This window comes from Musca domestica, unplaced genomic scaffold, assembly GCF_030504385.1.
Source record: "Musca domestica strain aabys unplaced genomic scaffold, Musca_domestica.polishedcontigs.V.1.1 11, whole genome shotgun sequence".
NCBI classification, from domain to species: Eukaryota; Metazoa; Arthropoda; class Insecta; order Diptera; family Muscidae; genus Musca; species Musca domestica.
The window spans coordinates 5,253,086-5,275,422 of record NW_026712133.1 but is presented as its reverse complement, the minus strand read 5'-3'; the positions used below and the strand labels follow the sequence as shown (position 1 = coordinate 5,275,422).

The following is a 22,337-nucleotide window of genomic DNA, read 5'->3' as shown; positions in this document are numbered from 1 at the left end:
AGTATCTCGTGTAATAATTTTTAAACCAATATCTTGTTTATTTGGGAAATATAAGGATTTTAGATAAATCGAAATAGTGGGCGTAAAAGGAGGCGTGGTCAATATTTTTTTCTTTAAAAACCTAACTCGGGGTATGACAAACGTTTGTACAAAAAATTATGCAAATCGGTCCTGATTCCGCTGGAGATATAGCATCAGAACCGGAGGTACCTCCCAAAAATTTAGATTTTATATGCACATATCTATTGATTGGTTGAAGATACAGTCTCCAAATTTGGAATACGTAACGGAATTTGGAACAAAAATAAGTTTGCCAAATTATATTGAAATCGGTTCAGATTTGGATATAGCTCCCATATATATTTTCGTCCGATTTCAAGCATTTGATGCACCAAACACGCTATGTATCCCCAATTTCAATGAAATTTGAAACGTGTGATAGATTTTATCTAAAAAATTGATTTTCCAAATTATATTGAAATCGGTTCAGATTTGGATATAGCTCCCATATACATTTTCGGCCGATTTCATGTATTTGGTGGACCAAACACGACATGTATTTCCAATTGTAATGAAATTTAAAATAAGTAACGGAATTGGGAGCCAAAATGAATTTGTCAAATTAAATTGAAATCGGTTCAGATTTGTATATAGCTCCCATATATATTTTCGACCGATTTCATGTATTTGATGCACCAAACACGCTATGAATCTCTAATTTCAATGAAATTTGGAATGTGTAGCGGAAATTAAAACAAATATACATTTGTCAAATTATATTAAAATCGATTCAGATTTGGATATAGCTCTCATATATATTTTCGACCGATTTCATGTATTTTATGCACCATACACGATATGTATGTTCGATTCCAAAGAAATTTGGAATATGTAACGGGATTTTGATGAGAAAATAAATTAGTCAAATTATATTAAAATCGGTTCAGATTTGAATATAGCTCCCATATATATATTTTTCCGCCGATTTCACATATTTGATGCACAAATCACGATACGTATTTCCGATTCCAACAAAATACAAAAATAAATTTGACAAATTATATTCAAATACGCTCAGATGTGATTATAGCTCCCATATATATACTCAGCCGATTTCACATATTTGATGCACCCAAAGCGAGAGAGACAAAATCTGGCACCAGCAAAAATTGCCAAATTATATTGAAATCAGTTGAGGTTTGAATATAGCTAACATATATATTTCGGCCGATTTCATACATATTATGCACCAAACACGATATATATGACCGATTCCAATGAAATTCAGAATGTGTGGCGGAATTTGGTTATAATAATAAATGTGATAAATTAATTGGAAATTAGTTAGGTTTGGATATAGCTCCCATATATATATATTCTCGGCCGATTTCACATATTTGACGCACCAATTTCAATGAAATATGAAAGGTGTGGCGGAGTTTGGTGTAAAAGTATTTTTTTTAAAATTATATTTAAATCGGATCAGATTGGGATATGATTTTAATAAGAACCATTGACCCAAAACGCCTTAGGCTAACACTAAAAAACAACACAACAATTTATTTGAAATACGCTTATTACGGCGAAGTATGTTGCTATCTCGAATTCACTAACTGCAATAGAAATGCCACTCTACTTAAAAAATGCAGTTTCCTGCACGCTTGGTATTTGCTATGAAATAAATAAATCCAAAGGACAAATGTATGCATGTCATGTTACTGCTTTTGTAGTGATTTTCTTTATTAACGCATTAAATTAGTGCAATATTTTTTTTTAATTTTTAAATTTGTTTTCTTTATCCAACATATATTCGTAATTAAAATTTTGAATGCATATAAAATCAAAAGGGGTAGCGAAGCGCACCGGGTTCAGCTAGTATATATATATATATATATATATATATATATATATATATATATATATATATATATATATATATAGCTAAAATCATCAAAATACCGAATATGGGGGGACCCGTTATATGGGGGCTATACGAAGACGTGGACCTGCACAGACAATTTTCTGGCATGGGCTGAAGTTTCCATTACGAACTCCACATGCAAAATTTGAAACAATCCCGTTAAATAATGTCGCTAAAATCATCAAAATACCGAATATCGGGGGTACCGTTATATGGGGACTATATGAAGACGTGGACCTACATGGCTCATTTTTTGACTAAGGATGTAGTATCCATTACGAAATTCAACTACCAAATTTGAAACGATTTCGGTAAACAATGTCGCTAAAATCATCAGAATACCTAATATCGGGGGGTACCGTTATATAGGGGCCACACGAAGACGTGGATCTGCAGAGATAATTTTCTGTCTTAGGCTGTAGTATCCATTATGAATCTCAAATGCCGAAATTTGAAACAATTCCGGTGAATAATGTCACTAAAATCATCAAAATACCGAATATCGGGAGGTACCGTTATATAGGGGCTATTTGATAACTTGGATCTACATGGCCCATTTACGAACTTAACCTGCCTACTGGCAAAATTTACATGTGTGCAAAATTTTAGCCTTCTATCTCAATTTGTTCGAAAGATAGCGTGATTACAACAAACAGACAGACGGACAGACGGGCATGGCTAAATCGTCTTAGAATTTTACGCTGATTAAGAATATATATATACTTTGTTGGGTCTGACATGAGTATTTCGAGGAATTACAAACGGAATGACGAAATTAATGTACCCTCCATAGTATAGTGAAGGGTATAAAAATAAATAAAAAAGCATAGTAACTCGTCAGTTGAGAACGGCTGGGCCGATCTGACTCAAATTTTCTTTTGGTTATTTGTAATTACAGTGGAAACGTTCTCGTGAAAGAAAATTTTGATATGGAGTATTGTGTAGAATTGTTTCAAAATGTCTTTTGCAAAACATTAAAATCTCAACGTACTTTTAAATTAGGGCTATGCCTAATGGGGAATAGAAAATCTATATATATATAATTCAATAGTTGTTCGTTGGTAATGGAATAAGTTGAGAACGGCTGGACCAATTTGCATAATTTTTTGTACAAACGTTCGTCATACACAGAGTTAGGTGTTTAAAGAAAAAAATATTGACCACGCCAACATCTACGCCCATTTTTTTGATTTTTCAGATGATATCGAAATAATATAACGCGGTCACACCAAAGTTAAAAGATAACTACTTTTTCAAAATCGCTAAAAAATCACGAAAAAGAGATCTCATTGCAAAAATTCTCAAATAAGGACAAATTCCAAAAAAAAATTTCAATGGAGTTGAATTTTAAAATAATAGTACATTCTATTGACAAACTTTGTGAGGATCTTTGAATCAGCGAACAGGTTGAAGATTTTATCAATTTGTTATTCTTCTTTTGTCATTTTTATACCCTCCACCATACTATGGAGGGTATATTAATTTTGTCATTCCGTTTGTAACTCCTCGAAATACTCACGTCAGACCCAACAAAGTATATATATTCTTGATCAGCGTAAAATTCTAAGACGATTTAGCCATGTTCGTCTGTCTGTCTGTGTGTCTGTCTGTTTGTCTGTCTGTCTGTCTGTCCGTCTGTCTGTCTGTCTGTCTGTTGTAATCACGCTATCTTGCGAACAAATTGAGATAGAAGGCTACAATTTTGCACACATGTATATTTTGCCAGTAGGCAGGTTAAGTTCGTAAATGGGTTATGTAGGTCCAAGTTTTCATATAGCCCCCATATAACGGTAACTCTCGATATTCGGTATTTTGATGATTTTAGCGACATTATTCACCGGAATTGTTTCAAATTTGGCATTTGAAGTTCGTAATGGATACTACAGCCTAAGACAGAAAATTATCTGTGCAGGTCCACGTCTTCGTATAGCCCCCATATAACGGTACCCCCCGATATTCGGTATTTTGATGATTTTAGCGACATTATTTAACGGAACCGTTCCAAATTTGGTATTTGAAGTTCGTAATGGATACTACATCCTAAGTCAAAAAATGAGCCATGTAGGTCCACGTCTTCCTATAGCCCCCATATACCGTACCTCCCCCGATATTCGGTATTTTGATGATTTTAGCGACATTATTTAACGGAACCGTTCCAAATTTGGTACTTGTAGTTCGTAATAGATACTGCAGTAGGAAACAGAAAATGGACCATGTAGGTCCACGTCTTCGTATAGGCCCCATATACCGTACCCCCCGATATTCAGTATTTTGATGATTTTAGCGACATTATTTACCGGGATTGTTTTAAATTTCGCATTTGAAGTTCGTAATGGATACTTCAGCCCATGCCAGAAAATTGTCTGTGCAGGTCCACGTCTTCGTATAGCCCCCATATAACGGTACCCCCTATATTCGGTATTTTGATGATTTTAGCTACATTATAAACAAATTTTTCTTCAAGTTTAGCATTTAAATGTTGTAATAACTTATGACAAAAGTTGCCTATGCAGGTATACGTCGTCGTATAGACATTCGGTATTTTTAAGATTTTAACAGAATTTTTAAAGGATTTTTTTTTATTTTATTTATTTTATTTTTTTTTTGGAAATTGCCAAATTTGTACCAAATGGTGGAGGGTATTAAAAGTTCGGCCCGGCCGAACTTACAGCTTTTTTACTTGTTTTTTTTTCAATTTGTATTATCATATTGAATTCAGTGGATTTTTTGTGAACAAAATAAAGAATAAATTTTCACTATATACAATTTTTCACGAAAAAATGAAATAAGTGCGAAATTACATTGTTAACTGACATCTACTTTTCAACTCCAGGGCCTCCAATTTCGAACTGGCATCTTGGTGCAATATGATGTTAAATGGCGATCTTTCATGTCTAAAATTGGGATCTAGCTTTCAACTCCAGGACCTACATCGTGCTTCAGCCGGAAGATGCGAACACATTTAAACAAACAAAAATGACCGAAAAAGCTAATGGGGCTCATTTCAAAGCGTGGACCTACTTCTTTCATGTGAAAATAATCCGTCCAATGAAAGCTCAAAATGCAAAATTCTTTGGGAGTACAATCAGTAAAATACCAAATATAAAGGGTTCAAAATAATAGAGAATATTTGGCATCTTTGTGTCTAAGGAGGTAGAGAACCTCTTCGCATAAAATTTGAAATTTTCAGAGTAGGGCCCATATTGGTCTTGACCACATTCATCAATTGATTTGGCTAAAAAATTGTATTTATGCTACTCTGGGGTAGCATTATACATAAATTGCCACATAGGAATTTATTTAAGTAAAGTCCCCACATTGGAGTATCCCCAAGTCCACTTTCACATCTAATGTGTGGTCAGAAAAGAAAATTTTGTATTCTATTGAAATTCAATAACCCCCAAGGTAATATCGGTTGTGAACGTAGATTTCGGATGTACATCTATATGACATAAATTGTGAAACCATAAAAAATTACAAATATAAGAAAGTAGCATGGGACCGAATATTTGTTGAATCGTCATTGAATTATATATATGATGAAAAATATGGACTTTATGGGGTCTCCAACTTACAATTTAAATGGCAAATAAAATTAATTCCCTTCTATTTTTATGAGGTGGATAAAACTATTTTTACTTATCACGCGAAATTTTTTACAGTTTGACATGTTATGTTGTTCTGCTATATTTTTGATTTGGCCTCTATTTGTCATCTTGGATTATAAGGGGTAGAATAAAGTTCTTAATGTAGGTCGATGATTCGGAGTAGTGCCCATATAAAGGTACCTCCTGATTTTACCATATTTCAAAGGATTTGGCTAAAAATTTGTATTTGGGGGGTGAAAATCTTACACAAAAATTTCAACATATCTACATATTTTAAAATTTTTCCATGTAATAGTACCCCCTAAAGTCCACCTTTTGGAAGACCAACAGACCGACATGGTTAGTGGGACTTATGAGGACTCTAATGCACAATCTGAGGTGCTAATGGGTTTAAAAAAGTAATTAACTTTGGATATTTTTAAATCATTCAGCCCTCAATTTCCAAATTACTGCTCATTTGACTGGCAAATTTTGCTACGACTTTTACCATACTAAAAATTAATTTGACCCCTTACATGGGGATAAGATTGATATATACTTTTGAATAGATTTGTAGCACATCCACACATTTGAAGCCCACGGTTTAAATATTGAAGCCCACGGCTTAAATATGGGTACAGGTATTTTAAAACACTTTTAATCGACCAGTACGTGAACACTTATATCAGTCATATCTGTGAATAATTATGCTTTGACAAATATGCATAATACACAAAAACTACGGACCGGCAACGCGGAAAGGGCCAGCTAGTATATATATATATATATATATATATATATATATATATATATATATATAGGTTTTTAAAGAAAAAAATATTGACCACGCATACTTTTACGCCCACTATCTTGATTTATCTAAAATCTTTATATTTGTTATAATGAAGATATCGGTTTGAAAATTATTACACGAGATACTGTTGACTTTCCCTCTAACCCTAGGGATTTATTTGGGGGCTGAGGAACTGACCACGCATACTTCTAATCTATCTATATATTTAAAATAAGGTTGTGTTTGTTGCTACGCTTATAACTCAAGAACCGCTGATCTGATTTTAATGATTCACACAAATTCGGAATTGTCTCTTGGCAAAAAAGGATAAAATCAAAAAAATCGCGTAAAACTGTGAATTTTGAAAATTTTCATTTTGACTTTTGAAGTGTACAATAGTAATGTTTTATTTTGCATGATTTTTTTTTCCATTTTGACTTACTATTTTGGAATGTACATTTGTAGTGTGTGTGTGTGTGTTTTTTTTTTTCAATTCTAATATGATGTGTAATCTTTCTGGGTAGTATAAAGCGACGACAATTATGGAGTAGCGGACCTGAATATATGATGTCTAAATAATTAAACGTTGTCAAACTAAAGTAAAAGATAATTACTTTTTCAAAACTGCTCAAAAATAAAAAAAAGCCTATTGCATTGCAAAATCTCTAAAATCGGGAAAAAAAATAGAGAACATTTTTTCAATGGAATCAAATTTCAAAATAATAGTAAGGACCAAACTTCGTAAGGACCTTTAAACATTCGCTTTAAAAAACCAGCGAACAAGTGACGATTTTTTTTTAATTTGTTTATTAGTTACTATGCTTATAACTCAAGAACGTTTTGACGGATTTTCACAATTTATACAACTTTGGAATGGAATCTTGGCAAAAAAAAATGTGTAAAATATGCCAATAAAAATAAAAAAGAAAAAATCCTTTTGGCGTGAAATTTTTTCAATTTAAAAACTATACAGAATTGTACATTTTTTATTGTTTTGAATTCTGAATAAATAATATCAAAAATGAAATAGTACGCAATACGATGTTAAATGGCGATCTTTCATGTCGGAAATTGGCATTTAGCTTTAAACTCCAAGATCTACATCGTGCTTCAGCTGGAAGATGCGAACACATTTAAACAGACAAAAATAACCGACAAAACGTTATGGGGCTCACTTCAAAACTTCTTTCACATGACAATAATCCGTCCAATGAGAACTCAATATGCTAAATTCATTGGGACTGCAATCAGAGAAATACCGAATATAAAAGGGCAAAAAGGAGAGGGAAAAGGATTTCTACCCTTTCAGAAATTCTTCCTGAACTTTCACGATACCTTAAATCTCTTTTGCAGTTCATGATATGGGTCATAACCCCCGGATAAGGCTACAACCCAATTTCAAGTATATCTTACATTTTAACCACATTTTCGAACTAATTTCGGCAAATGTTGGTAATTTGGGAAGAAACCATCCTTGCAAAAACTGATCACGTTTTGCATAACCATCATATTATTTAAGGAACCGGACATTTGTTTAATCGTCTTTGAACTATACTATGATAAAAGATATGGACATTATGGGGTCTCCAACGCGCAATTTCAATGACAAGTATTACATATTACTTTAAAAACAAGTAAAAAAAATTAAGCTCGGCCGGGCAGAACTATTATTATCATCCACTATAGTATCTGAATTCAATCGTGTTTCACTTTAAACTTCATATACCAGTAAGACTGTTTGGATAATGCAGTTAACTTATCAAAAAACCATAAAGTGAATGAGGCCGTTATATGGGGCCATACCAAAACGGGAACCTCTGTGGACAATTTTATACTTAAGGATTGTCATCTATCAAACCTTCTAAAATACCAAATTTAAAACAATTATGTGCGTTAATGTGACTAGGATTATCAACATACCCAATATCGGTAGGTATTGTTATATGTGTTAGACAAATCGGAGGAGAAATGTGGAAAAAATCATCAAAATACCGAATTTCGAGAGATACCGTATTATGGGGACTATACCAAAACGTGGATCGATACATCTAATTTTCAATACCAACCATCCTATACACAATACAAATTGTTCTGCTAAATTTTGATGCTCTACGTCTAATAATGTGGGCTGTACCGTAATTTAAACAAACAGACATACAGATGGACAAATAGACTTAGCATTTTATGCTGATTATGAATATATATATGTATATTTTATGGGGTCTATGACGAACATTTAGGGATGTTATAAACGTAATGAAAAAGTTAATATACCCTTCTTTCCAAGGTGGAGGATATAATATGCATTTAAGACTAAAATTACGGGACGGCAACGCGGACCGGGCCAGGTAGTATATATATAGGCTATATAAATTTTTGAAATTGCACTGTGAATGATATATAGCATCAGAGTCGGAGGTACCTCCCAAAAGTTTAGATTTTTAATAACATAGGTTATATAAATTTGCCAAATTATATTGAAATCGGTTGAGGTTTGTGTATATGTATATGCACCAAACACGATATATACGACTGACTCCACTGAAATTCAGAATATGTGGCTGAATTTGGTTACAATACTCTCGGCCGATTTCACATATTTGATGCACCAATTTCAATGAAATATAGAAGGTATGACGGAATTTGGTGTACAGATACATTTTGTCAAATTATATTGAACTCGGTTCAGATTGGGATATGATTTTATTAAGAAGCATTAACCCACAGCGTCTGTACATCAACCCATATAACGGTACCTCCCGATATTCGGTATTTTGATGGTTTTTGACACATTTTTTCACTGATTTGTCTAAAAATTGGTATTTATAGGTCATAATGGGTCTTAGTTCGTGTGGTCGAAACATTGTATGTATATGTACACGTTTTGGTATAGTCCCCATATAACGGTAACTCCCGATATTCGGTATTTTCATGATTTTTGACACATTTTTTCACGAATTTCTCTGAAAATTGGTAGTTGTAGGTCATAATCGGTCCCAGTTCGTATGGCGAATCATTGCATGTATAGGTCCACGATTTGGTGTAGCCCCAATATAACGGTACCTACCGATATTCGGCATTTTAATCGTTTTTGCCACATTTCTTCGCGGATATGTCTAGGAATTGGTATTTATTGGTCTTAATGGGTTCTAGCTCTTTGGCGAAACACTGTATGTATAGGTCCACGTTTTTGTATGGCCCCATATAGCCGTATTTCCCGATATTCCGTATTTTGATGATTTTTGGCAAATTTTCTCATGAATATGTCTAAAAATTGGTATATGTGTTTCATAATGGGCTCTAATGTTTCCTTTACCCTAAGGTGGAGGGTATTAAAAGTTTGGCCCGGCCGAACTTAATGTTTTTTTTTTTTTACTTGTTAAATTTAACGTCCATATTTTTCATAATAGTATATGCAATGACGATTTGAGTGCCAGTTTGACATTTCAGAGTTTATTTCATATAGACGTACATCCCAAATTTACGCTCCTAACCAATATTTTCTTGAGGGTTATAAATTCAAGAGAATACAAAATCTTCTTTTCTAACCACACATTGGTTAGTAAAGTGGGTTTGGGGATACATATAATGTGGGGACTACACTTAAATAAATGCCTATGTGGACAATTACCTGTAAGATGGCAATTGATGAATGTGGTCAAGACCAAGAAGGACCATACTCCGAAAATTAAAAATTGTATGCGAAGAGATTTTTTACCCCCATACAAATAAAGATGCCAAATAGGGGCCAAAAAATAAAAATGTGGCCAAGGAAGGTTTCTTCTCAAATTACCAACATCTGCCGATGTGTAATGTAAAATATACTTGAAATCGCGTTGTACCCTTATTCGAGCGCCCATATTATGACCTGCAAATGCGATTTAAGGTATCTTGAAAGTTTAGGACGAACTCCTTTTCTTTCTAAATGTCCAATTCGTTCTACTATTTGGCACCTTTAATATTCTGTATTTTACTGGTTGCAGTCTTAATGAATTCTGCATTTTGAGTTCTCATTGGACGGATTATTTTCATACAAAAGAAGTAGGTCCGAGTTTTGAAATGAGCCCCATAACGCTTTTTCGGTCGTTTTTGTTTGTTAAAATGTGTTCGCATATTAAAAGAAAAATATCATGCAAAATAAAATACTACAATCGTACATTTCAAAGTCAACATTTTCTAATTTAACATTTTTACGCGATTTTTTTGATTTTATCATTTTCTGCCAAGATACATTTCCGAATTTATCTGAATCGTTAAAATCAGACCAGCGGTTCTTGGGTTATAAGCATAGTAACTATTATATAAAGAGTAATCAACTGCGAAGCAATGTACATGTCTGTTTTCAAATTCAAACTAGGTGCTCAGCGAAAATAATAATGCCTTTAATATTATACAATACCAATGAAGGAAGGTGAGACTATATGTGGGCTATACGAACACCTGGACGTGCATGGACAATTTTGTGGCATAGGTTGTAGAACAATATATATATATATATATATGTATATATATATATATATATATATATATATATATACAGGAACATGGAACAAATTTAGCCCGCTATGCGTGTAAGAAACTGCAATTCTTTTAATACCATTGCAAAGACGCTGTGGGCAAATGCTTCTTAATGAAATCATATCCCAATCTGAACGGAGTTCAATATAATTTGACAAAATGTACTTCTATAACAAATTCCGTTACACCTTCTATATTTCATGAAATATGTCAAATTGGCCGAGAATATTTTAACCAAATTCCGCCACATATTCTGAATTTCATTGGAGTCAGTCGTATATATCGTGTTTGGTGCATATAGAATATACCACGAGTTAGGTTTTTATGCAAAGAAAAAGTGACTACGCCCAATTTTACGTCCATTTTTTCGATTTACCTAAAATCTTATTTGCCAAGATAATGAAGATATCTGCTCCACAGTTAGTATACAACGTAATCTTGACTCTCCCTCCAAGACTAGGTATCTGTGTGGGTCAGAGGAGCTACCCACACCCACTTTGACGATGGCTTATTATTATCTAGAAAAATTGCAGAATTGTATTAACTTTTCTATTTGGATATGGAATTTTGTTTCAGAATACGTTTTGGAATAGAAAATTCTTATTGAAAAAACCCGAGAAAGTTTGCATATTTTGTTTACATACCGTTGTATGGTTGTCATAACAAATGTTCAATTTTGATAAAAAAAAAAATACTTCTCGAAGCATCAAAACATTTAAAGCTCACCGTGCTTTTAAACTGTTATTGCCCTTATTGATTTCACAATACTCAAAACATTAACTGTCAAATTACAGTTCATTCGGTTGAAATTGTAACAAGAACATGCCATAATTTAATCGACAAAGATTTCTACTTTTTATATAATAACATTTTAACATAATTTATGGGGTCCCTAACTTTTATAAACCGATGACACCTTATTTATGATAATTAAATTAAAGCCATATTTCCAGGATTTCTATTTAGAAATTACTATCGATCCTGAGGTCGGAAACTCCAAAAAATTGACTATATATGGAAATAATCCATCCAATGCAAAATTCATTGGGACTGCAATCAGTGAACTACCGAATATGAAGAGGCAATGTAATAAGCGTACTGTACAAAATAGTGGAGCGAATTGAAAATTTACTAAGAAAAAAATTCATATCATCTGAAAATTCTGCCGAACCCTTAAACAAACCCGTAACTATGTGCTATCGTCAGTAATTACACTGCGCCCTAGAAAATCATGAAGTTGGAAAATTTTTCGGTTGGTAGATAAAAATACCAAAAAGGGGGTTCCCGGGTCAAACATTTTAGGGTCCATTTTATATAGCTTAAACATACACAAAGGGCCTCAAATATTTTCCTCTATACTCCACAAAATTTAAGATAGATGCAGTCCTATGGGTTAAATAGAGAATCATTTGTACAAAATATGTTTCAGGTTGGTCTGCATTGTGATATAGCCCTTTTTTATACCCTCCACCATACTATGGAGGGTATATTAATTTTGTCATTCCGTTTGTAACTCCTCGAAATATTCATGTCAGACCCAACAAAGTATATATATTCTTGATCAGCGTAAAATTCTAAGACGATTTAGCCATGTCCGTCTGTCTGTCTGTGTGTCTGTCTGTCTGTCTGTCTGTCTGTCTGTCTGTCTGTCTGTCCGTCTGTCTGTCTGTCTGTTGTAATCACGCTATCTTTCGAACAAATTGAGATAGAAGGCTAAAATTTTGCACACATGTATATTTTCCCAGTAGGCAGGTTAAGTTCGTAAATGGGCCATGTAGGTCCAAGTTATCATATAGCCCCCATATAACGGTACCTCCCGATATTCGGTATTTTGATGATTTTAGCGACATTATTCACCGGAATTATTTCAAATTTGGTATTTGAAGTTCGTAATGGATACTACAGCCTAAGACAGAAAATTATCTGTGCAGGTCCACGTCTTCATATGGCCCACATATAACGGTGATTTTAGCGACATTGTTTACCGGAATCGTTTCAAATTTGGTATTTGAAATTCGTAATGGATACATCATCCAAAGTCAAAAAATGAGCCATGTAGATCCACGTCTTCATATAGCCCCCATATAACGGTACCCCCCGATATTCGGTATTTTAATGATTTTAGCGACATTATTTACAGGGATTCTTTCAAATTTCGCATGTGAAGTTCGTAATGGATACTTCAGCCCATACCAGAAAATTGTCTGTGCAGGTCCACGTCTTCGTATAGCCCCCATATAACGGTACCCCCCATATTCGGTATTTTGACGATTTTAGGTACATTATAAACAGATTTTTCTTCAAGTTTCGCATTTAAATATTGTAATAATTTATGACAAAAGTTGCCTATGCAGGCCCACGTCGTCGTATAAGCATTCGGTATTTTTAAGATTTTAACAGAATTTTTAACGGTTTTTTTTTGGAAATTGCCAAATTTGTTCCAAATGGTGGAGGGTATTAAAAGTTCGGCCCGGCCGAACTTACAGCCTTTTTACTTGTTTATTCCTTAAATGTTGGTTATTTGAGATTTTAGAAAGAACAAAATATTCTTTCAAATAATTAAAAGTATGGGACCAAGCTTTGGTATAACCCTTATATGAAGGATTCCGCTAATTTCAACTATTTCCAGGGTCTTGGTCACATTCTAGGTCACCTCAATGTTTTGTCAATGTCAATGTTTTGGAGTAGCGCTCATATAAAGGTTCCTCCTGGTTTTACCTATTTCGACGGTTTTGGTTATATTTTCGAATCGATTTGGCTTAAAATGTGTGTTTAGGCTACTTTGATAGATAACCATCTTACGTGGGACAATTACTCAATATTTTTATACCCTCCACCTTTTAAAGGAGGGTATATTAACTTTGTCATTCCGTTTGTAACATCCTTAAATATTCGTCGTAGACGCCATAAAGTATATATATTCATAATCAGCATAAAATTCTAAGTCGATGTCCGTCTGTCTGTTGAAATCACGAGACAGTCGACATTATTTGACGTAGAGCTCCAAAATTTAGCAGAGCAATTTATATTACGTTATGGATGGTTGGTATTGAAAATGAGACATGTCGGTCCACGTTTTGGTATAGTACCCATATTCGGTATTTTGATGATTTATGCCACACTTTTTTCACGGATTTGTCTGAAAAAACGGATTTCCAGCTCCGGTGGCGAAACATTGCATGTATGGGTCCAAAATTTGGTATAGCCCCCATATAACGGTACCTCCCTATATTCGGTATTTTCATGATTTTTGACACATTTTTTCAGGAATTTCTCTGAAAATTGGTAGTTGTAGGTCGCAATGGGTCCCAGTTCATGTGGCGAATCATTGCATGTATGGGTCCACGATTTGGTATAGCCCCCATATAACGGTTCCTCCCGATATTTGGCATTTTAATCGTTTTTGCAACATTTCTTCGCGGATATGTCTAGAAATCGGTATGTGTTTGTCTTAATGGGTTCTAGCTCTTTTGGTGAAACACTGTATATACAGGTCCACGTTTTTGTATAGCCCCATATAGCCGTATTTCCCGATATTCCGTATTTTGATGATTTTTGGCAAATTTTCCCAGAATATGTCTAAAAATTGGTATATGTGTGTCATAATGGGCTTAATGTTTTTTTCCGAACTTAATGTTTTTTTCATAATAGCAAATTCAATGACGATTTGAGTGGCAGTTTGACATTTCAGAGTTTATTTCATATAGATGTACATCCCAAATTTACGCTCCTAGCCAATATTCTCTTGAGGGTTATAAATTCAAGAGAATACAAAATCTTCTTTTCTAACCAAACATTGGTTAGTAGAGTGGGTTTGGGGGTACATATAATGTGGGGACTACACTTAAATAAATGCCTATGTGGACAATTACCTGTAAGATGGCAATTGATGAATATGGTCAAGACCAAGAAGGACCATACTCCGAATATTAAAAATTGTATGCGAAGAAATTTTCTAGCCCCTTACAAACAAAGATGCCAAATAGGGGCCAAAAAATAAAAATGTGGCCAAGGAAGGTTTCTTCTCAAATTACCAATATCTGCCGAAATTAATATAAAAATATGGTTAAAATGTAAAATATACTTGAAATCGCGTTGTACCCTTATTCAAGCGCCCATATTATGACCTGCAAATGCGATTTAAGGTATCTTGAAAGTTTAGGAAGAAATCCTTTTCTTTCTAAATGTCCAATTCGTTCTACTATTTGGCACCTTTAATATTCGGTATTTTACTGATTGCAGTCTTAATGAATTCTGCATTTTGAGTTCTAATTGGACGGATTATTGTCATACAGAAGAAGTAGATCTGAGTTTTGAAATGAGCCCCATAACGATTTGTCGGTCATTTTTATACCCTCCACCATACTATGGAGGGTATATTAACTTTGTCATTCCGTTTGTAACTCGAAATACTCATGTCAGACCCAACAAAGTATATATATTCTTGATCAGCGTAAAATTCTAAGTCGATTTAGCGATGTCCGTCTGTCTGTCTGTCCGTCTGTCTGTCTGTCTGTCTGTCTGTCTGTCCGTCTGTTTGTTGTAATCACGCTATCTTTCGAATAAATTGAGATAGATGGCTAAAATTTTGCACACATGTTTATTTTTCCAGTAGGCAGGTTAAGTTCGTAAATGGGCCATGTAGGTCCACGTTTTCATATAGCTCCCATATAACGGTACCTACCTTCGGTATTTTGATGATTTTAGCGACGTTATTCACCGGAATTGATTCAAATTTGGTATTTTAAGTTCCAAATGGATACTACACCCTAAGATAGAAAATTATCTGTGCAAGTCTATGTCTTCGTATAGCCCCCATATAACGGTACCTCCCGATATTCGGTATTTTGATGATTTTAGCGACATTATTCACGGGAATTGTTTCAAATCTGGTATTTGAAGTTCCAAATGGATACTACACCCTAAGACAGAAAATTGTCTTTGCAGGTCCACGTCTTCGTATAGCCCCAATATAACGGTACCTCCCTATATTCGGTATTTTGATGATTTTAGCGACGTTATTCACCGGAATTGTTTCAAATTTGGTATTTGAAGTTCCAAATGGATACTACACCCTAAGATAGAAAATTGTCTGTGCAAGTCTATGTCTTCGTATAGCCCCCATATAACGGTACCTCCCGATATTCGGTATTTCGATGATTTTAGCGACATTATTCACGGGAATTGTTTCAAATCTGGTATTTGAAGTTCCAAATGGATACTACACCCTAAGACAGAAAATTGTCTTTGCAGGTCCACGTCCTCGTATAGCCCCAATATAACAGTACCTCCCTATATTCGGTATTTTGATGATTTTAGCGACATTATTCACTGGAATTGTTTCAAATTTGGTATTTTAAGTTCCAAATGGATTCTACACCCTAAGACTGAAAATTGTCTGTGCAGGTCCACGTCTTCGTATAGCCCCCATATTACGGCACCTCGCTATGTTCGGTATTTTGATGATTTTAGCGACATTATTAACCGGAATTGTTTAAAATTTGATATTTGAAGTTCGTTATGGGAACTACAGTCTGTGACAGAAAATTGTCGGTGCGGGTCCAGTTTCGAATTTGAATATGGTAATGGCTTATGACAAACAATGCATATGTATGTCCACGTCGTATAGACCCCAACATAACGGCTATATTCGGTATTTTTAAAATTTTAACAGAATTTTTTAAGGATTTTATTTTTTGAAAATTTCCAAATTCGTTGTAAATGGTGGAGGGTATTAAAAGTTCGGCCCGGCCGAACTTACTGCTTTTTAACTTATATATCATGCAAAATAAAATACTACAATCGTATATTTCAAAAGTCAAAATTTGGCTATGTGAAATCAGGAACATGGAACAAATATAGTCCGCATACACAAAGGGCTTTTCCTTAGGATTTATTAATTTCGTGCGTGCAAGAAACTGCAATTCTTTTGAAGTTGAGTGGCATTTCTGTTGCAATTACAGAATTCAATGTACCACATACTTCCCCGTAATAATCGTGTCCTCAATTAAATTGTTGTGTAGTTTTTACTGTTAGCCTAATACCATTGCAAACTCGCTGTGGGTAAATGCTTCTTAATAAAATCATATTCCAATCTGAATCGAGTTATAAGTTGACAAAAAGTACTTGTACACCAAATTCCGTCACACCTTCTATATTTCATTGAAATTGGTGCATCAGATATGTGAAATCGGCCGAGAATATTGTAACCAAATTCCGCCACATTGGAGTCAGTCGTATATATCGTGTTTGGTGCATATGGAAGCTTTACACAAACCTCAACCGATTTCAATATAATTTGCCAATTTTTTTTTTTGGTACCAGATTTTGTATATTTGTTAATCTGCACTGATTTCAATATAATTTGGGAAATTTATATAGCCTATGTTATTAAAAATCTAATTTATATATATATATATATATATATATATATATATATAAAGTATACTACAACTTCGCCTGAAAATAACAAAGGTTATATAAATTTGTTAAATTGCACTGTGAACTGATAACATTGGCTATATAAATTTGCCAAATTATATTGAAATCAGTGCAGATTAATATATATATATATATATATATATATATATATATATATATATATATATATATATATATATATATATATATATATATATATATATATATATATATATATATATATATATATATATAAATAAATTAAGAACCGCTGGACTGATTTTAACGATTCATACAAATTCGGAATTGTCTCCTGTCCGAAAAGTATAATATCCAAAAAAATCGCATAAAAATGAGATATATTAACATTTTAATTTTGACTTTTGAAATGTACAATAGTAATGTTTTATTTTGCATGATTTTTTTCTATTTTGACTTACTTTTTCTAATGTACATTTGTAGTGTTTTTGATATTTTATATTTGAATTCGAATATTAATGCCAATTTATATAATTGGCTTGATTTCGTGAGAGATGAAATTGATGGCGGGTTACATGGAAGTGTAGTACCGAATTATGTGGTGGCGGAACGGAATAGTTGATATCGAAATAATATAACGCGGTCACACCAAAGTTAAAAGATAATTACTTTTTCAAAATCGCTAAAAAATCACGAAAAAGAGATCTCATTGCAAAAATTCTCAAATTGGGAAAATATTAAAAAAAGAAATTTTCAATGGAGTTGAGTTTTAAACAGTTGCTGTAAAAAATCAGCGAACAAGTTGAAGATTTTTTTCAATTTGTTATTCTTCTTTTGTCATTTTTTTTTTTCAATTTGTGTTATCATATTGAATTCAGTGGATTATTTTGTGAACAAAATAAAGAATAATTTTTCACTATATACAATTTTTCACCAAAAAAATGAAATAAGTGCGAAATACGATGTTAACTGACATCTACCTTTAAACTGCAGGTCCTACATTGTGCTTCAGCTGGAAGATGCGCACACATTTAAACAAACAAAAATGATCGAAAAAGCCTAATGGAGCTCATTTCAAAGCGTGGACCTACTTCTTTCATGTGAATGAGAGCTCAAATTTTTGGGAGTACAATCAGTAAAATATCAAATATAAAGGGTGCAAAATAGTAGAGCGAATGGGACTTTTAGTAAGAAAAGGATTTCTATCCTTCCAGAAATTGTTCCCGAAGATTCAAGATACCTAAAATCGCTTTTGCAGGTCGTGTTATCGATCATAACTCATGGATAAGGGTACAACCCGATTTCATATTTATATAACCATCGTATGATTTAAGCTATTTTTGGGGTCTTCGCCACTTTCTTCTATTTTTGGCCCATATTTGGCATCTTTGTTTCTAAGGGGGTAGAGAACCTCTTCGCATTGAATTTTCGGAGTAGGGCCCATTTTGTTCTTGACCACATCCATCAATTGATTTGGCTAAAAAATTGTATTTATGCTACCCTGGGGTAAGGAACCATCACGCAGATAATTGACCGTAGGAATTTATTTAAGTAAAGTCCCCACATTAGAGTATCCCCAAGTCCACTTTCACATCTAATGTGTGGTCAGAAAAGAAAACTTTGTATTCTATTGAATTTGTAACCCCCAAGAGAATATTGGTTGGGAACGTAGATTTCGGATATACATCTATATGAAATAAATTGGGAAAATATGAACAAATTACAAATATAAGAAGGTAGCAAGTATTTGTTGAATCGCAATTAATTTATACTATGATGAAAAATATGGACTTTATGGGGTCTCCAACTTACAATTTAAATGGCAAATAAAATTAATTCCCTTCTTACGGTAACAGTAATTATATTTGACAATTCTGAAATCAGTCTGCCCTCAATTATGAGGTGGATAAAACTATTTTTACTTATTTAAATCACGTGTTTTTTTAGTTTGACATGCTATGCTGTTCTGCTATATTTTTGATTTGGCCTATATTTGTAATCTTGGATTATAAAGGGTGAAGAATGTTTTCAATGTAGGTCGATGTTTCGCAGTAGTTCCCATATAAAAGTACCTCCTGATTTTTCCATATTTCAAAGTATTTGGCTAAAAATATGTATTTAGGGGTGAAAATCTTACACAAAAATTTCAAGTCCACCTTTTGGCGGACAAACAGACCGACATGGTTAGGAGAACTTATGAGAACTCTAATGCACAAGATGAGGTGCAAATGGGTTTTAAAAAGTAATTAACTTTGGTTATTCTTAAATCATTCAGCCCTCAATTATGAGGTGTACAAAATACAGTAAATTATATATATATATATATATATATATATATATATATATATATATATATATATATATATATATATATATATATATATATATATATATATATATATTGTGGCATAATTATAGTTTGTTAGCTAGTGTAACATATGAGATCTAAATATTACGATTAAGCTAAAACACTCAATTGTAATTACTCTCGTTTGTACGTAGGTAGAGATGAGCCGATGGGTGTATGTTCGTGTGTGTGTGCTTATTTGGGCAACCTAACCACAAGACGAGTTTCAGTTTGGGTTTGACAACGAACAACCACGGACGTCTTGTCATCTCTACGCTCGTACTAACGCATAAACGAAAGAAAATAAATAAAAAGGAGCGGACAATTGAGGATTGATTTTTAATAAACTGTAAACGGCGATACTACATCAGAAGTGGTTGTTACCCATAATTGAATAAATAAAAATTTGTTTTCAAAGTTCAAATTAAAAATGGAAGACCAACAACATAATCTCGGTACAAATTTATTGGAATACAGAACTGTGTGAAAAAACAAATTTAGAAAATGCTATGTTGCGATCAAAAACAATTATTACTGTGCCGTTAGACAGCGAAGAAGAAAACGGTGACGTAGAAGAGGAAGAACTTAAAACAGTTATTGGTGGTGTGCCCGATGGAAACAAAAAGTTACAGTCTGAAAATGAAAAAGTACAGTCGAGTCTTGCAGCACAAAAACCTTTAGAAAAACATATTGACAAAAATTCCGAAAACGAAAGAGAAAAACATACAGAATTCAAAATTACAGGCGGTGTTTTTGGTCCAGTTTCTATAAATTCGCCTAAAAAAGAAACGCAAATCATGGAGAAAGATAAAGTGGCACAGTTACGAGACAAGCAAATGGAACTGTTGCGCAAAGAAAACGAACTGTTGCAGAAAGAAAAAGAAATTATGCAGAGAGAAAATGACTTTTTAAAATTAATGTCCAGTAACATCGACAGATTGCGGGCCGTAGACAATTCTGTTCCTCTTGGTTTGGTGAGCAATTTTGTACCGGTATACGATGGCAAAGCAGACGCAGCCTTTTTTATTACACAACTTCGTGATTTACAACAACACTGCAAACTCTCCGATGACTTGCTGCGAGCTTTATTTGCTTCGAAACTTGAGGGCAGACCATTGAGTTGGCTGCATTCACGTCGCGGTACGGCGACCGATGACATTACAGAAACATTCAGTCAGTTTTGTGTCATGTTTGGATCAAAAAAGAGCAGATTAGAGCTCCGCCGAAAATTTGAGCGTCGTGTCTGGCGTCAAGAAGAGAATTTTATGGACTACTACAATGGAAAAGTTGAGTTGGCAAAAAAATTAAAAATGGAGGAAGACGAGTTGCTGGAATATGTTATTGATGGCATATCAAATACTCACCTTCGCAGACAGACAGTACTGCAACACTACAATAACTTGGCAGAGTTATGCAAATCGCTGTCGACTATAAAATTACCGAAAGCAGTGGATGCAGACCATGGTGTAGCGGCTAACAAATTTAGTGTCAGATGCTATAATTGTAACAGTTTCGGGCATTATGCAGCTGACTGTACCAAACCGACAAGAGAACCGGGTACATGTTATGCCTGTGGAATCAGCGGCCACACCGTCGGCTCTTGTGACAAAAATAAAAAGAGAGAGACACCAAAAAATGAAAATAATTATGTAAGTTATTTTAACTTTAGCTTTAATTCCAGTGATAACATTAATTTTTCTTTAGAAAGCCTAATTGATACGGGTAGTTCAATTAGCCTGATACGAGAAGATGCATTGCCAGCAGGAACCAAAATTTTTCCTTTCACTAATACTGCCTTTCATGGCTTGAATTATTCTTTGTTGAAAACGTATGGATATTGCTTTTGTTTCTTGAAGTTACTAAATAAATGTTTTGAACTTAAATTGCTGGTAGGTGATAAAATTTCTATGAAATACTCGGTGTTGTTGGGTCGGGATTTTTTGGACAAAACTCAGAGCAGGTTGTTGTTTGATGATAAGCTTGATTTAAAACCAAAACAAGGCATTATGCAAACATTGGAGTTAGTCGACAATTTAACACTTACCGAATCAGATTTAGAACAAGAACGTTTAAAGTTTGAGAACGATATTTTAGCAATAGATATTTCATCAAATTATACAGATTTCAATTTAAGAGTTGGTGATGATATTTGCCAAGATACGCTGACAGAATTAAATATTCTCTTTAAAGAAACTTATGTAGATATGGTACGTCCGGAAGTACCAGAAATACATTATGAAATGAAGTTAATACTTGAAAACTCGAAACCTTTTAATTGCCCTCCGAGACGACTATCTTATTCAGAAAAACAAGAATTACAAAAAATATTAGATGACTACTAGCAGAAAGGGATTATAAGGTCTAGCGAGCCGGAGTATGCCTCACCTATAGTTTTAGTGAAGAAAAAAACCGGTGATTTACGAATGTGTGTAGATTTTAGAAAATTAAACAAAGTTACGGCTAAACGTAATTATCCGATACCGTTGATTGACGATCTTCTAGAGAGTTTAGCAAACAAGAAAATATTCACAAAACTAGATTTGAAGAATGGTTTTCATCACGTTTTTATGAACGAAGATCCTGTAAAATATACAGCGTTCATTACACCACTAGGACAATATGAATTTTTACATATGCCTTTTGGATTGAAAAATGCCCCTTCAGTTTTTCAAATGTTTATAAACAGTGTTTTCAAGTACCTTATTACATCGGGAGATGTCAAGATTACTTAGACGACATTATGATTGCAACTTATGACCTCGAAAAACATTT

At 33.7% G+C, this 22,337-nt stretch overlaps 2 protein-coding genes across 4 annotated transcripts in view; one reads left to right on the top strand and one right to left on the bottom strand.

The window, feature by feature from the left end:
• The window catches only part of LOC101888976 (ionotropic receptor 75a), an 814,889-nt gene that overhangs the window by 704,203 nt on the left and 88,349 nt on the right, over positions 1-22,337 (bottom strand). The window lies entirely within an intron of this gene.
• On the top strand, positions 19,638-21,828 carry LOC109614199 (uncharacterized). Its single transcript, XM_020039547.2, has 2 exons — positions 19,638-21,214; positions 21,270-21,828. Exons 1-2 carry the CDS (start codon positions 20,075-20,077, stop codon positions 21,276-21,278), a joined length of 1,149 nt encoding a protein of 382 aa, XP_019895106.2. The 5' UTR covers positions 19,638-20,074; the 3' UTR covers positions 21,279-21,828.

What these genes read in the sequence shown, in the direction of transcription:
- LOC109614199 (XM_020039547.2), top strand. Translation starts at nt 20,075, where the DNA reads ATGTTGCGATCAAAAACAATTATTACTGTGCCGTTAGACAGCGAAGAA.